Genomic DNA, 16,581 nt, shown 5'->3' with positions numbered 1-16,581 from the left:
CAATCAGTTTAGCACCAGGTAAGTGAGGGTGCGCCCTTGTGAGTGGCCTATGAGGAATTAATGCTCATAAGAACGACCTATTTTTAGTAGGTGTGTGGGCAAAGTACCTTAATTGGATGATTCGATCATATTTAGAGCGATGCTCAATAAGTCAAACTATCCGAATTCATGATTTTAAGGGCATTTTATAATCTGCACAATACTTACGGAAAAGGGATCTTTCAACAAAATTGTGAAACTTTTGTACGTTAAATTGTTCCAAAGAAACAAAAATGGAATAAAACACATGAAACAATTTTCTTTATTTAGGTGCAGTAGAAGGTGGCATGTGCAAACGCACATGTCTCTAAAGGGCTTATTTGTAATTTAAAATATTATTTAAAATGATGATTTTAAAATTTATATAATAAAAAATATTTCTGTAATTTTAAAAATTAATCAAATTGATTTTAAGGATGTGGAACTGATTTCTTTACCTTAACCAAAACAACTCTGATCATATTAGGTGTGCTCCCCGGATCACAACTTCGAATCCTATATGCCCCTTCACCTAAAAGTGACTATATTTAATAGCTAAACACGTACTGGGGTGGTCGGTACGTGCGACCATCAGAGTAAAAATAATAATATATGAACTTCAAATGTTAAGGTGTGGGCATTTATGCCAACTCAAATTTTGGTGTCGAAGCACTTCTACTCCACATTCTCTCATTAAAATAGTAAAGTAGATAATAAAAGAGAGATTCTATTGCTACACCAACTTTTGCTAACACCGCCCCAATGTATGCTAATTCTTTGGTGGTTAAAATATGAATTGGGGTGGCATTAACAAAAGATGGTATGGCAATATAATCTCTAATAAAAACACTCGCTTCGTGTTTACAACTTATATAATTCATAACCAAACAAAAATATCAAAAATTTATCAACTTGGTCTAACAACAATTCAATATAGTTCAACCAATTTACATTTATTTTAAAATAAAAATAGAACATAAATGCTTTTGTTTCTTAAATAACATTCATTTAATTTCATAGTAAAATAACATTAACCGAACCGCCTTTCCTAACCAATTTCATATAGAATACGGTCGAACCACTTGTCTGGTCCGGTTCTAAAATACCGTTTATAAATTACAAACTTTGAACGGTTTGAAGAAAAAGGTTTCAAACCGGTTTAAACCGGTCTTAAACCATGCTTCAGTGCAGCTTGCCACACAATATCAATCTTCTCAACATCGATGGACCCCACTTCATGATGAGTATAACCTTCTAGAAAGTGAACCACGCCACCTGCGTGGCACGCGTAAATTACTCCTCTCGGCATAGTACTCTGTTAACATTTAAATTTGTTACTTAGCGTACTATCAAATATTTGATATAATATTTTAATTTTTGAACACGTCAATATAAAAATCAGATAACGACAAGCACCTCGCACGTGGCAAGCTCTTTCACGTCTTCAGGTAGTTTCATTGCTGCCAGCGCACCATAGGTGCAGTCTCTTCTAAAGGAGAGAATGGGTGGGACTACAAATTGATGAAAATGAGTTCCTGGTGGGGCCCAACGTTGCTGACCAGGTGTCAGCCATTTACCAGCTATCCATGTCTGATCATCAACCAATCAGATAAATAAATGTTCATAATTGACAATAATCAATCATATTTATTTAGATAATGAAATTAAAATTATAAGCAACCAAATAATTGTCTTAACGATGGTCGGTTAATCAAGATGATATTAATTGATTTTTGTCTTCAGCGACATATTATCTTGATACGAGATTTTAAACCTTGTTTATAAACGTCTTATCTCGAGGACTGATAACTACTTTACTCCCTTTCCTTAATTTCCTCTCAGAGCTATCGACGGGTTGGATCATATCTAAAATCCGATCCATTATGAGCTATATAACGAGGATTTGGGTTCAGATACGGATCTGATTTGATAATTTATCGGATCGATTCTGGATTGACCATGTCCTAATTCAACAATCCGACACGATGAATGTCTTAAGAGGTTAATCCGCCAAATGAATCCTAGGAAAATTGTGTTTCATGGCATTTGAGATCAAAGATTATGAATAATATTAAATTGATTTAAATGGAGGGATGTGTTTCAAATATGTTTTATTATTGAAGGAGGAGGCAATTAATAAAAGAAAAAGTACGTTAGTTTTTCTTTTAGTCTTACCTTGCAATTTTGGGCTGCTTGATACTTTGTGATCTGAATCAAGAAACTCTGGAATTCTGCAGGGGCTTCCTTTTGAATTTTGTGGAATCTCTCAGTGGATAGGGTTAGCATCTGCAATGAACCTTCACTTTGTGAATATTTAATTTAAACCCCACCAAATTTATAGAATTTGAATTTCCCTCAAGAAACTACAGAATTTGACAAACTTTAATAGGAAATGACAAAACTACCCTCCATTTCGACCATTTGTTGTCACATACGGAGGAGCAACCCATGTTCTAAACATATTTATCTAAAGAGCCATATAGCCGTTTTGTTAATTATATATGATTTTGCCAAAAGAATTTAACATTTTAATCTTCTTGTGAACCTCAAATGAAAGAATGATTTTCAGAAAATTATGAAAATGTCAAAGTCGTATTTAGGATTTTATAAAGTTCATTTTAAAAAAAAATTTGCAATTTTTTTTTTTTTTGGAAACGAGAATCCGAGTCGTCACCAAACTCAAATTTTAGAACTAAATTAAAGTGTTTTTTAGATTCCAAAAATGCAAGAAATGTACCCAATGTTGTCTAAGAGATTCATACCATGACACGCACGCCCTTTTGGCAAAGGTAGAGAGCGAGGGCTCTTCCAAGCTTAGAAGTAGCTCCAGTTAGGAAGACCTCTTTGACGTCCTTCGGAATCTCATTCAAAATTACAGCCGCTGTCAATGTGTTTCCATGGACGACACGAACTCTGAGATTCGGATGCTTCTTAACAAACAATGTCCCACCTCCATTGAGAGCTTCATTCTGTAAAACAATTTTATTGTCGAAGAAATATGAATCAAGATAGTTAGATCAAACCACAATTTTTAGGATAAGATTTTGATGACGATCAAACTAAGATTTTTTATTTTTTTTTACAAGAAAACAAGATGGCGGGGCCAAGGCACAACGACTTTTCCACATAATATTTGGTACTAAATTAGTGGAGCCATGATTTTGTCTACGTAAGAGCAACTAAGACACTTAAAGATTAAAATTAAAAAAAAAAATTGTGGGGCTGGGGGCAATAGCATATAAATCCTATAAGTTCTAAAATTTATTGTGGGGGCTAGTGCTGCAATTGTCCCCAAAGATACCAACCTTATTTAGTGCAGCAAGGCTGACGACCTTGACGCCCAATCGATCAGCTTTAAGGATCGCATCCTCGATATGCTTATTAATTCCATCTTTAGCGAATGGCAAGAAATACTAAACACAAAAAATTCACGATCAATTTACTTCACGTATGGATGTGTACTTATAAATTTAACCAAGTTTACAGTTTCATAAGAGAGCTTACCTGAAATCCATATCTCGGAATAAGCCATGTCTCATGCAATCGACCCCTAAGGTTGTAGCTCGAGACCCTGAAAGTTTTGGCGAACAACCAAATAAGTAGCATCCCTATAAAGGCAAAGGGCCAAATTGGCAGACAAAAAATTCTCGTCGAATATGGCAACGATCCAAAAGCCCGAGATAGAAATGGAGAATGCAATGATGAAATCACATCCACACAATGAACGAGGAAGACAAAGTCGGGTTCTTTCGCTCCTGCAAATATAGTGATTCGAAGATGTTAGGGTTCAAAAAGTGTTGGGAGCATTAGTAAAGTAACATAAACATGGGATCAATTTACTTTTGATATTTAATAATTGGGATTTAAAATTATATAATAATTTACGAGTTCATTAAATCATTTTTAATGGAAAGACCGAATATTCATTATATGACGATCACTTATTTTTCCATTGAGGTCGAACCTAAACCTATGCTCGAGAGATAGCTGTCCATACATTGATAAGAGATGTATGGATTCTTGAGAAGAGAGGAGTAGTGGTGGTCCCCCTCAAACCACCCCGATCCCACAAGTGAATAGAAAGTTGGACATACAAACCCCATAATAATTTTCATTCCTTATCTCAACAAAAACTATCCTTCTAGGGGTTTTTTAGTCCTAGATTCAATAGTATTCCATCTGGCAAATCATATTATCAAGATTCTTTATAAGAAGTGATAAAATGACTCTCCTCGTGATATACTTAATCGACTCCCTGACATAGACAAGTTCAGGAACCATAGATCTGTTCGCCTCGGGATACACGATCGCACTTTCCCATAAAAAAGTGTATCTTGAGGTGTATAGATCTATGGTTCTCAAACTTATCCACCTCAGGAAGTCAATTGAGTATTCCACCTGGCGAGTCATATTATCAGGGCTTTTTATTATATTTAAAAAGTATTACTGCATAATCATAACATAACTCGTATGGATTACAACACAAAATATAAATATTTTTTAAAAAAAGAAATTTAATAAACAATAGATATATCCCTCCATATTTTGCTTGACCATGGTCTTCTATGACTGTAACATAAAATAATTGAATAGGCCTCATTTCAATCTTGAGTAAAATTTTGATTTATTAGGCAACTCATGATTTTTCCACACAATTTATGCTAAAAAAATTATTTATTTTCTTCTTATAAATTTTGAAGATGAAACACAATAGAAAATTAAGTAATTAATAAAATCATGCTGAGAAGTCAAAATCTTGTCCAAGGTGGAAGAAGAAGGATTTTGGCAAGAATTTGAAGATGAGAGTATATATTTTGATAGTTCTTTTGTAAGCCCCTCCCTCATCAAGGGGTATGTCAAAAGTTTGAAAACAAATTGGGCATTTAAAATGTTCAAAAGTTCAAATTGTTAAAAGATGATAAATATGCACACTTATATCAAAATAATAGCTATTAAGATTTTAAACTCACCTGCATTTGTTCTCTCCCAAGACTTGTTATTTATTGTATTTCCCAATGCATCAAAGAGAGGCATAAAGAGGCAGAAATTGGTGTCCTTTTCTGTGTGGTGGAGACTGTGGTATCTGCAATGCCATCATCAAACCCTTATCCCAAAAAACTTAAAGAAATTTAAGAACAAACCCCACCCCATAACTGTCATGGAATTTCAAGTGAAAAAAGAATTTCTTAGAAAAAATGGTAATGTGAAAATGAATTTCTTGAAAATTTGATTTCCAAGATTGCATAAAAAATCGGCTTTTAAGAGAAAATGCACAATCCTACACCTGAAAAAAAAATTTACATTTCTCAAGAAAAAATTGTTTAGGTGAAGATCCGACATACACATATTAGTAGGTCTATATTTATGACTACATACATATTGTCATAAATACAAGACCTTGGATTGGTTAGTTGAGAAAGTATTGCACATGGCCAACTGCCAACCCAAATTTTATTGATGAAGAGAAGAATAAGCTACTTGCACATCACAAGTTGTTAGTTGCACATCATAGGTAAAATCCCTTTCTTAACCCTATTAATTGCATCTTCCATGAAAAGTCTTAAATCATGTAACCTTATTTGTCATTTACCATCTATCTATCTATCGCGATCGTAAATATCTTCTATTGACTTGACAATCATACATATGGAGTGCAATTAATAGTTTTTTTCTTTTCTTTTTTTTTTTAAAAGAAAGACAAAAAAAGAGAGAAAGGGTTAGGGTAATCTCGTCGTTCTTTTTAAGGTACAACCATTTGTATGGAGTGCAAGAAGAATTTTTAAAATAATAGAAAGTGCAATTTGTATTAAATGATTTGCAATTAGTCGTAGAATTTTTTTTTAAAATGGTAATGTAACTTTTATCGGAGAAAAAGAAAATTTTATGAGACACCACGATTTTCCATATACCTTGGACATTAACTCCTCCAATAATGGTTTTGAAAATGATATGGAATCATTGTATTTGTGATGAAGTGTAAAATTACATAAATACTCTTAGAAAGCAAGCAATTATTTTCTTCAATTTATAGAAAGCTCGACTCAACGTTGAGTCAAGTTGATCACTCACAAGTTGACTAAAATAAGAAAGATTCTATTGGCACCTTAACTTTTTTTTTTTTTACTTGCAACACACTAATCTTTTTGAAATTAAATAAATGTTTACATAGAGATTAGTGTGTTATAAATAAAAGTTGGTGAGTTAATAAAAGATGTCCTAAAATAAGCAGTGGAGATAGATGTATGTATGACTACTTACTTGGGTGTGTAGATAAGATATTTGAGAAATGGAAAGATATCAAAGATCAATTGAGGAACTTCGAGATTAGCATATCCCAAGCCTCTCAAGAAATCAAAGATTAAAACATAGCCATAGATCAAACTTAGTGATCCGTATCCAATCAGACAAGTCCCAAGCATTGGGATTCCCATAACTACCCCCAATATTAGATGCTCCAAGGGTGTTGCATGCCCAGCTGCCCACAACCACACATTATTTAATAAATAAATAAATAAATAAAACCTTATTGAATGAATCAAGGGAAGAGAGTAATAAATTAAAAAAGAAAATTAATTAATTTTTTTTTAATAATGATTTGTACCTGTGAGGGGCTGAGGCACTGCAGAGGAATGATGGAGTGAATGATAATTAGTGAAGAGATGGTCAGTGTGGAAGTACTTATGTATCCAATAATAGAGTGGTTCTGAAACTCCAACATGAAGTAATAGGGCACAAAGATACCCTTTTGAGTTCCATAGAGGAAGATAATCCACCAAGAATGGTAAACTATAACAAATCATGAAGGCCATGATAGCTTGAAGAAGAATGAAATTATCCCTGAAAAGAGGAGACTATGTATTGAGATTATGAGAGAATATATTAACACGATCGAATTAACAAAATAATCAAGTTTTGTACCCGAAGAGGGTGTCACAAGGGTAATTTTAGGATTTTGGGTATATAAATCCTGACCATTGATTGCATCCCAAATCCTGAAAGTCGGATTCCATGTTTTAATGGTTAGGATTGCGGGTTTTTTCTTGAATCATCAGATTCCAATTCCCAATCTATGTTATTGGAAATCGTTTTGAGTGTTCGATGTTGTTTTCACTTTATTATTATTTTGTTGATTTCATATGACTTTTTTTTTTTTACACAGCAAACAAAACAAGATTCGTTAAGCCAACTCCAAAATTTTGGGATAAGGTTTAGATGATCATGAATTAAATTAATATTAATAGATTTTTATTTCGAATTCAAATATGTTGAGGGCCAATTAGACAAATTCAGATCCATGTGAAGAGATTTAACCTAATTTACATTAAAATTGAACAAAAAAAAGAAAACAAAAATTACCAGTCCCATTCACTATCAATTTGCTTGAAATCGACACCTTGTTGGATAATTCGACGATTTCGATTAAGGAATAACATGTTGCAGTAAGAACACCATGAAACATAAACAGTAACTCTAAGAAGACAGATGATGAGAAGATGTAGGCACCAGTCATCCTTTTGGGCATCCTCATAAACCCATGAGTAGAGAACTTTTGCAATGAGAGGTCCATACAACAAATACTGCTCCACAATGAAAAAATAAAAAAAATTTAAATTAATAAATAAAGAAAATGACCCATGAAGCAAGACAGAAAAATAGATAGATGGATTATAGTTTCTAAGATATCAACACATATATACCTTGTAGGATCTCAAGTTCTCCCATGGCCAAGTTGACAAGGGAGCCACCATTTTCTCAACAAAACTAAAAGAAGAAAGAAAGAAAGAAAGAAAGAAAGAAAGAAAGAAAGCTGGATGGATAGATAGATAAGTATGGTTTGATCAAGAAAGAAGGCAAAGCTCTTCTTTCAATCCTTCTTCTCAGTCTAACTCAACCACATATCTTTCTTCCTTCACAACCCCCTACTTAAAGCTCTTCGAGCAGTCCAGCTAGAATCTTCCAACTAAATTAGGTGTACATCCTAATCAAAATATCTCCCAACACTTTTATTACTTAACTACTTTTCAAACCCATTTGAAATGGACACAATCCTAAATGACATGGGACAGCTGGTATTCGTCTTAGTAGACATCTATTATCAAGCCTTATAATTGATTATTAGTGGAGGATGATTTGATGGGGTCATGTAGTGAGGTGGATAGATGAGAAAATTTTGAGGTGGCAAAAGTAGTTGGGTTCTTTTATTGCATTTGTCAATTTTCACATAGAGACAAGTACTACTTGGATGTTGATGTTATGTATTTTTTTGTATTTCATGATCCTAAATTTGAAGTAATTATTAGAATAACTTATCATAAGCAACTGAAGATTGGGTCCTATTGTGTGTGTCAATTGTTATTTAGATAATAAGTATATGAATATTGAAGTTTAACAAGTCCTAATTTTTTATGCTTTATTTGAAAACTTTTAGAAATAAAAATGACACAAGATTGTATTTGGATTGGTGAGTGGTCCCAATCTAGGAAAATAGGTTCCATGACACTTTATAGATTATTCTTCTATAAAATCGAAGTACGGTCTTGATGTTTTAATTATGTGTTGTCTTTTTAGCGAATCACATAGAGAGAAATGATGAAATTAAAAATTTAGATAATGTCTAAATTGTATGAAAATTGAAAATTTTAATAAGGTGATGTATTTGTCTTGTGTTAGTATGTTTAAGTTCCATGGAGAATTGTAGTGCCTAGTGTTGAAGTATGGCTCAAAACAACTAGATCCGGTTCAAGTATGCGTGATTTTTAAGTTGGTCCAAGGTAATTTGGGTTGGGCTTGTAACATATGTAAGTGACCTACTTATGTGGTGCTTCTAAAAGGATTTTATTTTCTTTTGTTGTAAGTCTAATTCAAACTCTAAGTTTAAGTATTTTCTAGAGGAGAAAATAAAGAAAGAGAAAACCCAAAAAAGAAAGATTTGGGAAGATTGAGATCTAGAAGAATGTGAAGCTAAATTATAAAAGTGATTTTTTGTATCGATTTGCCACGTTTTTTTTTTATAGTGAAATCGAACTCCAACACTCATACCTCCTTTGACGTAGTCTTTTGGTGAACCACGTAAAATACCTTGTGTTGTGGGTATTGTGTGATTGTTTAACTTCTTTACATGCGCTACTGGTACTTGGAATTGTCCTTCATTGTCATTATCAAATAAGGTCTTGGAAGATATGTCATACAAGGTATTTGGTGAAATACTCAATAGGTGTTTGATCAAATTATTGAGTAATCTTCACAAAGGTGTTCACATACACAACACCTATATCTAACACAAATTTCTTAATATGGTTTTGTTTAATTTTTGGGAAAATTACTTAAAGGATCTTGGTGTAGGAACTTTTTTCAAACTAATCCCTAAGTTTTGGATGGTATGGTATTAGTCTATTTAGTAAATTATTCTTTTCTTTTCTTAATAGTTTATGGAACTCATCTCTCATTATAATATTTTTGAAATGCTCAAACAATTATTTTTCTCATCTTTTTCAATAGTGATTGCAATTATTTATGACGATTTTTTTTATTAACATCAATGATAAATGAAAAATGATATACTTTTAATTTAAACATTTAGATGTATTTTATTTATTTATTTCAAAGATTTATAAAATAAAATAAAAATAAAGAACAAAGTTGAGATTCTCAATTTTTTTATGATTACGTTGTAACTTTTGATTTAAGCATTCATTTCACAATTATGATATGTATTTTTGGTAGTTCAAGAAGATTTATCTAGTATCGAAATTGGATTACATTTACATTATCAAGTTCAACATTTTGTTTGTCGAGTTCACCACTTTCTCTTGTTGAGTTCGACAGTAATTAAACACGACTTAAAAGCATCGGGTTCATCAATAATTATTGTTGAACTCAAAATATTAATATTATGAAACTCAGTGATATAGGTTACATAATCCTTAAATTTGATGAATTCAACACAAGTTATATTTAATTACTGTTGAGTTCGACAATATTTTCATATAAAAAATTGTTGAACACAACAATAAAAAGTAGTGAGCTCGACAAAAAAAATTGTTGAATTCAACAATAAAAAGTGGAGAACTTGACATCGTAAATGTGATCTAGATTTTTTTAATTGTTTCATTTTTTTTTTTTATTATTTTGATATTGGGTAAATCTTCTCGAAATGTCAAAAATGTCTATATCATAGTTGTGAAACAGATACTTGAATCAAAGATTACGAGATCATTATCAAAAAATTTAGAATATCAATTTCATTATTCATTGTATTTATGAATTGTCTACAAATATATATATATATATATATATATAAATATTCAAAATTAAGATTATATCATTCTTCATTCGTCATTCACGATTAACAATCATCGGAAATGACTGTAATCACCGTAAAATACCTTCCTATGTGAAGAAGATATGGAAAAGGGTAGTTTGTATATTTTGAAAACATTAAAAGACGAGATTCAGGGATTATTAATAATTTTTTTATTATTAGAGATACTGTACAAAATTTGGGGACTATTTAGAAAAAAAATCCCCTCACTAAGGTCCTTTTCCAAAACCTGAAAAATGGAGAAGGGTTACATCAAGGTGCCAAATAACATAAATTAAGATAGAAAACCGTAATTGCTATATCACATAGGCCTTCTCTGCCAGATACAAATGGCAATCCATGATTGGACTGCTCGTGTCAATAAAATACCCAAAAGAATTTATGTTGTTCTTATGGTTGAAAAATTATGATTCACAGACTTTGAACGAATGATTTCGATTCACGGGTCTCTCACATTCTCTTTCTCAAAAGTTTCACAAGTTCGAATATTTTAAAAGACACTTCAATGTCCATCTAAAGTGAGGGTTGGCAACAGAACATTATAGATATAATTCCAAAGGATTACATTTCATACCTTTTTGGGCATTATCTCTTTATGGACTCTCAATGGATTTTTTTATATTATATTATATATAACAACACCCAATCTTATATTTTATTGATTGAGTGGCAATTTTTTCCATCTATAAGTGTTTAGTGAGATACATTTTCTTTTTGATTGGTGAAAGAACTTGCGGTCATCACGGTTGTGACCCAGAATATATGATGAATCGTAGCCCACTATATGGGCTGCACACACCATCCCACCCTGTCACGTGTTACAATAGGTAAATAATCACTTTACGTGAAGGGGAATTTAGAGACTCGGAGTCATGATTTGGGGAGCAAATCCAGTTGTGTCTTACCATCTCAGCTAACCCCTGATGGGTAGTAGGGTATTCCTTGTAGTGAGAAGATCAATGTAAAATCCTATGCAAGATACTGATCCATGATGCCACCATATCTTAACTATCATTATGAGAGAAGACATAATAGAAGTGATTTGACACCAAAATTTGGATTTCAAAAATGCCCTCATTTTAATATTTAAACTTGATATGATTAGGGTCATTTAGATAAATAAAAATCAAGAGAATTGCAAAATTAATATCCTTTTTACTATATAATTTTCAAAAACCCTTTAATTAATATTTAAAATTATAAACAAGCCCTTCAGATACATGTGCACACTGCATATGCCACCTTCTAGATTTTATAATAAGAGTTGACACATGCGAATAAACAATAAAGCCATTAATAAAATCAATGTGAAGTATATTCTATGTTATATAATGGTTGAATGATATGTTGAATATTCTAGAATGATCAAATATTATTATCCAAACTAGATCTCAAGATCGATTGTGGTTATCACCAAAGCAAGATTAAAGTGGACGATGGATAGAAGAAGAGAAAAGTATTGTCCTACAATAATATGATGTATTGATCTAAGGTAAAGCTTAAACATAGATTCAAATATTTGTCATCATCAAGTCCAATGAAAAACTTGAGGATGATTTTTTTTTTTTTTCTAGTAGAGAGGACTTATGTAGAACATGATCAGAGAAATGAGGCTGAAAAATAGAACTATAGTGCATTCGTAAACCCTAGTTTTGAATGAAAGTACTTTACAAGTGGTTATCAGAATTAATATTATAATACTAGAGAGATTTACCTGATAGACCTAACTGTTGCACTTTTATTACAAAAACTCCTTTGGAGTTCTAACAACCCCATGGGAACCTTGCTTTATAAGGTTTGTTACCCACCAAACCTCATTTTATCAAGTTTGTTACCGTAAAAATCCTAGAATGGGATCCACATCAAATTTATGCGGTTAAATTGTTATTTAACATACCTTGGAGTGGATTCTAACCACATAAGTTTGTGGAATCCAAAAACATGATCTGATACCAAAATTATGAAGGATGAAATTCTAATAATTTTAAGAAAATAGTAAATTTTGACCGTTGAATTTTAATTTTGAACTTGAGAGTTCAATAGCCATCCATTTTCAACATCTACGATTAAGTTCAAAAAGTTTTTTGTTTTTTGTTTTGTTTTTTTTCCTTTTGAATCTAACTTTTTCCACTAAATAGAGAAGTTTGTTTTGTTGGATTACTAATCCATGTGGGCCCAACGACCCTTTGTAAGATTTGAAATCTTATCAACTTAGTCAATGTAATTAGATTCATAAAGTAAGGTTTATGCAACTAACAAACGTATGGAGTAAGGGGGTTTTTGTAATAAAATAACAACATATAGCTCTGCCTCATAACACTATTTTGGAAAGCTAATGATGAGACTAATAGCATTATATCATATCTCAAAAACCATCATTCCCAAGGTCAAATTTTAATCCAAGCTTGAAACTTACTTTCTTTTAGTAATTGATCTTACAGTTTTTAGCAATTTTAAGGTTTTATGAGCTTGACTATGTTTGAAATCTTTTGTTTTAGAGTTAGTTAGGTATTTGTTTAAGTTTCTCAATCTTTAAAATTTTGGAAAATTACTATTTTGGGTAAGTAGTGGTAGTATAAAGTTGAGTAAAACTAGGAGTCTTTAAGTTAATTTAAGTCATTATAAAGGATATTTTAGTTCATTATTACTAAGATTATTACTAAAATTTTCCTCTTTTCTGATTTTTACTAAACATACTCTCTCTCCTTTCTCTCTCTCTTTTTTATGGGTCTTGTTAATGTGTGCTCTAAGGACACACGTTAAAATGCAATAAATACACTTGAAAAATTGAAATTTGTACAGAAACTATCCTCAAAAATGTAAATTCTTTTCAATAAAAAACCATTCCCAATGTGTATTTATTGCACCTTAACAAGACCCCTTTTTTATTTATATTTATTGTGTAATCTTCCTCTAGGGTTCTCTTCCTTCCCCCTTTTTTTCTATCATAATCTACTTTTAGGTTTCATCTCCAAAGAAAATTGTAGTAGACGGATAGATATTTGGTTTATATATATCCTTATTTTGTATTTCATTAATTAGGTATTAAAAGAAAAGAAAAAAAAAATTGGTATGGGAATAATAGCTGTCAAATGCAGTTAAGGATTGAGACATATATCATTTTGACTTGGTCACTCTCTCTAAGATAATGTCCACTATTGTTCCGTGTGCCACTAATTTCATTTTCAAATGGATTGTTATTTCAATTTGCAACTTTCTATTTCATAAGTGTCCTATTGATGAGTGGACTAATGGTCATCAATGAATCATTTCCAATGTAATCCATGTTGGGTAAATGTCATGTATTCTGTTGCGCTATGCAGAGCTGCGGGGGTCCCGCTATTTGGTCAATGGGTGGGGATGGAGCATTCGTTTTGAATTTTTTAAGGAGTATGAAAAGAGTAATTGTGTAATATTTTCTTAAGGGATTTTTTATTTTTGGTGATTTTTATTTTGGGGAGTTTTACTTATTTTGATAACTCTCGATTATATAAATAGAGATCTCTAGGATTGTAAAATTTAAGAAGTAAAAAAGTGCTTATTCTTATTCTGTTTTGTGGATGTAGGAGCACTGTCGAACCACATAAATCCTTGTGTTTTGTGCGATTGTGTTATCTCTTCTATTGCAATTTTTTCACAATCCATTGTGGAGGATTTATTTATTTATTTATTATTATTCGAAAATTTTGATTTCATTTGAGATAGATCGAGAGAGAGAGAGAGTAGAGATGTTCTTAGATCATTGGAATCATGCCAAAGTTGACTTGGTTATTGAGTTTCGACATCAATTCCTCTTCTTTGAACTCTCGTATGCTAGTCTCTTGCTCTATTTTCTTTATTTTATAAGATAGTTAGGTGATTCAACAAGCTCCTCCATAATTTGGTGTATTTTCTTACTAATGACATAGCCATATACCCCAGTCTCATCTGAAAGCTTATTTTAAAATGTTAATTAATGAATCAGAAATTTCCAATTTTTAAATAACCAAGACATTGAGTTAAAATGAGATTTTAAACCATGCTTGTAAGGGTAGAATAGTTAGAAGAAGTGGGGTGCATGAGATCGTAGCCCAATTATGAGAGATATTGAGTTATGTAAGTTATGGGTGATTCAATTTTTTGAAAATATGTACCAAAAAATCTCTTCTAAATAAATATGGACTCTTTAGTACCAATTTTACCAAGTATTAGTCTAAAAATAAATATGGACTCTTTAGTACCAATTTTACCAAGTATTACTCTAAAAATGATTTTTTAAAGTAAAAATGTCATAATTACCCTTTCATTGATTTTTGAGATTTAAAGAAACATGTTTATTTGAGAATATTTGATGTATTCCTATGTTTTAAGATTAATGACATGCTCCTTGACCATACGTTCATCTCCTCTAGAACAATGAAAAAATAATCTAAATGAAAAAAGAAAAATAAAATCCTTGTTATTTCTCTTCCCAAAACTAGTAATTTTTAACTTACATAGATGATTATGATGGTGATGAAGATGAGAATGGTCATCCTCATCATCAAACTGATTTGATTTATGTATAATAGATTTATTAAAATGTCTAGATAATTTTAAATAATTAAAACTATAATTGTAAAACTCAACTTGAATTTTCATCAAATTGATTCAACTAAAAAATTAGCAAGTTGACTTATATGAGTCAAATAAAAATTATATTGAATTTATGAATAACTTTTAATAAATAAAAATATTTATTTTTTTATTTTTCACAGAAATATTAATAACCAAATAAATTGGTCGAGTTTTTATTTAACTCGATATATTTTTAAATTAAACCACTTTGTAAAGTTTTAAAAGGGTATTTAAAGTATTTTCCTTCAAAAAATTCTCAAAAGATCTTTTATAAATAATATTTTATTAAGTGGGACTTAAGTGGTCCATATTTTTAATTAGGGGGCTATTCGGTGCATATTCTTATTAAAAACACGATGATTAAAAGACAACAAGAGTAGAATAGTCAGAATACGTTAGGTGCATGAGATTATAGTTTTATTGTGGGAGAGGATGAGATAAGTGGATTTTGGGTAATTCCTTGATTGTATAGCATAGTGGGTATTATTTTGAATAAGAAGGTAACTGTTAATTAGGGTAATTTTTTTTTTTTTATCTATTATTTAAATTGCTATTGAGCTTAAATGAAATTATATAGAGAAATATTATAAGTCCTTGATTGGATTTTGGAGATTGACCATCTCGAATTGATTTATTACTCTGCCTCAAGATTGAATTTTTTTTTTTTCATATGTTTTTCTTATTTTTTTTTAGATCTCATCAAATTAAGTATGATTCAACTTTATTAAATGAACATATCCCTCAACAAGATAAATATATATCTCTAATGTATTAAATTTTTTTTTTAATTATTGTTATAATAATTGTTTCTTATTTTTTTTTATAAAAATACAATTTTATTATGGAGAAAAAAAGGTCTAGTTCCCATATCAATTTCTTGCAGGAACTTCTTAGAGCAACTCCAATCGGTCTCTTAATTCCTGATTTGGAGATGAAGCAAAAAAAAAAAAAATAATAGAGATGGTCTCTATTTCACTATTTATCTTGTACAAATACCAATTGTGTCCCCGTCATTTTACATAAATGCCATTCTTTTTCAATAAAAATATGTTCTAAATCTAATTTTTGTTCCTTATTTATTTCAATTATCATTATTCAATATTTTTAATTCTTTTTATTAAATATTTATAAAAATATTTTAAACTCATATTTAATTAATTGTTCGACCAAATTCAACAAAAAATTGTAATAAAAAATAAGTTTAATCATGAATATTCATTTTTTTTGTAATTTTTTTTTTTGAAATAAATGAAATTAATTTATATATATATCTTTATATTTTTCTACTAAACATAAGATGACTAGACCAAATTTGATTTCTCATACAATTGGTAGATTTTTATTTATTTATTTAAATTGATATGTAACAAGTAAAGTTGGATTCCCAATAACATTTTTTCTTTTTCTTTTTTTAATATTTAACTTGGGGTGTAACACGTAAAGTTGAGTTGTCAATAGAATTTCCTTTTTAAATATTTAACTTGGGTTGTCAATAACAAATTGGGGGCCGTTCATGGGACATATGTAAAAACAATGTAATAATAATAAATTTTCAAAATATGGGTTAAAAGTTCAAATTAAGTCGATTTTTTGTGAGGATGATCTCTATGATGAGAAGATCATCCTAAAAAAAAATATCAGTCAAA

The 16,581-nt window shown here is 30.7% G+C and overlaps 1 protein-coding gene across 1 annotated transcript; it reads right to left on the bottom strand.

Moving 5' to 3' along the window:
• Nucleotides 1-952: 952 nt before the first annotated feature.
• Nucleotides 953-7,932, bottom strand: CER3 (Fatty acid hydroxylase superfamily). The gene is made up of 11 exons (XM_086456101.1): nucleotides 7,716-7,932; nucleotides 7,375-7,595; nucleotides 6,620-6,855; nucleotides 6,277-6,493; nucleotides 4,989-5,101; nucleotides 3,523-3,773; nucleotides 3,324-3,431; nucleotides 2,781-2,987; nucleotides 2,194-2,304; nucleotides 1,435-1,608; nucleotides 953-1,333 (listed from the first exon to the last, which is right to left on the bottom strand). The coding sequence occupies exons 1-11, from the start codon at nucleotides 7,764-7,766 to the stop codon at nucleotides 1,178-1,180; spliced, it is 1,845 nt and encodes a 614-aa protein (XP_086312227.1). The 5' UTR covers nucleotides 7,767-7,932; the 3' UTR covers nucleotides 953-1,177.
• Nucleotides 7,933-16,581: the final 8,649 nt, after the last annotated feature.

This window comes from Akebia trifoliata, chromosome 10, assembly GCF_017979445.1.
Source record: "Akebia trifoliata isolate Shusen 1 chromosome 10, ASM1797944v1, whole genome shotgun sequence".
Taxonomy (NCBI): Eukaryota; Viridiplantae; Streptophyta; class Magnoliopsida; order Ranunculales; family Lardizabalaceae; genus Akebia; species Akebia trifoliata.
The sequence above is the reverse complement of the archived record's forward strand: the minus strand, read 5'-3'. Positions and strand labels throughout refer to the sequence as shown.

What these genes read in the sequence shown, in the direction of transcription:
- CER3 (XM_086456101.1), bottom strand. Translation starts at nt 7,766, where the DNA reads ATGGTGGCTCCCTTGTCAACTTGGCCATGGGAGAACTTGAGATCCTAC. An exon ending in AGAACTTGAGATCCTACAAG is followed by an intron (nt 7,596 to 7,715) that starts GTATATATGTGT and finishes ATTGTGGAGCAG; the next exon opens with TATTTGTTGTATGGACCTCT. An exon ending in AAGCAGCCCAAAATTGCAAG is followed by an intron (nt 1,609 to 2,193) that starts GTAAGACTAAAA and finishes GTTGATGATCAG; the next exon opens with ACATGGATAGCTGGTAAATG.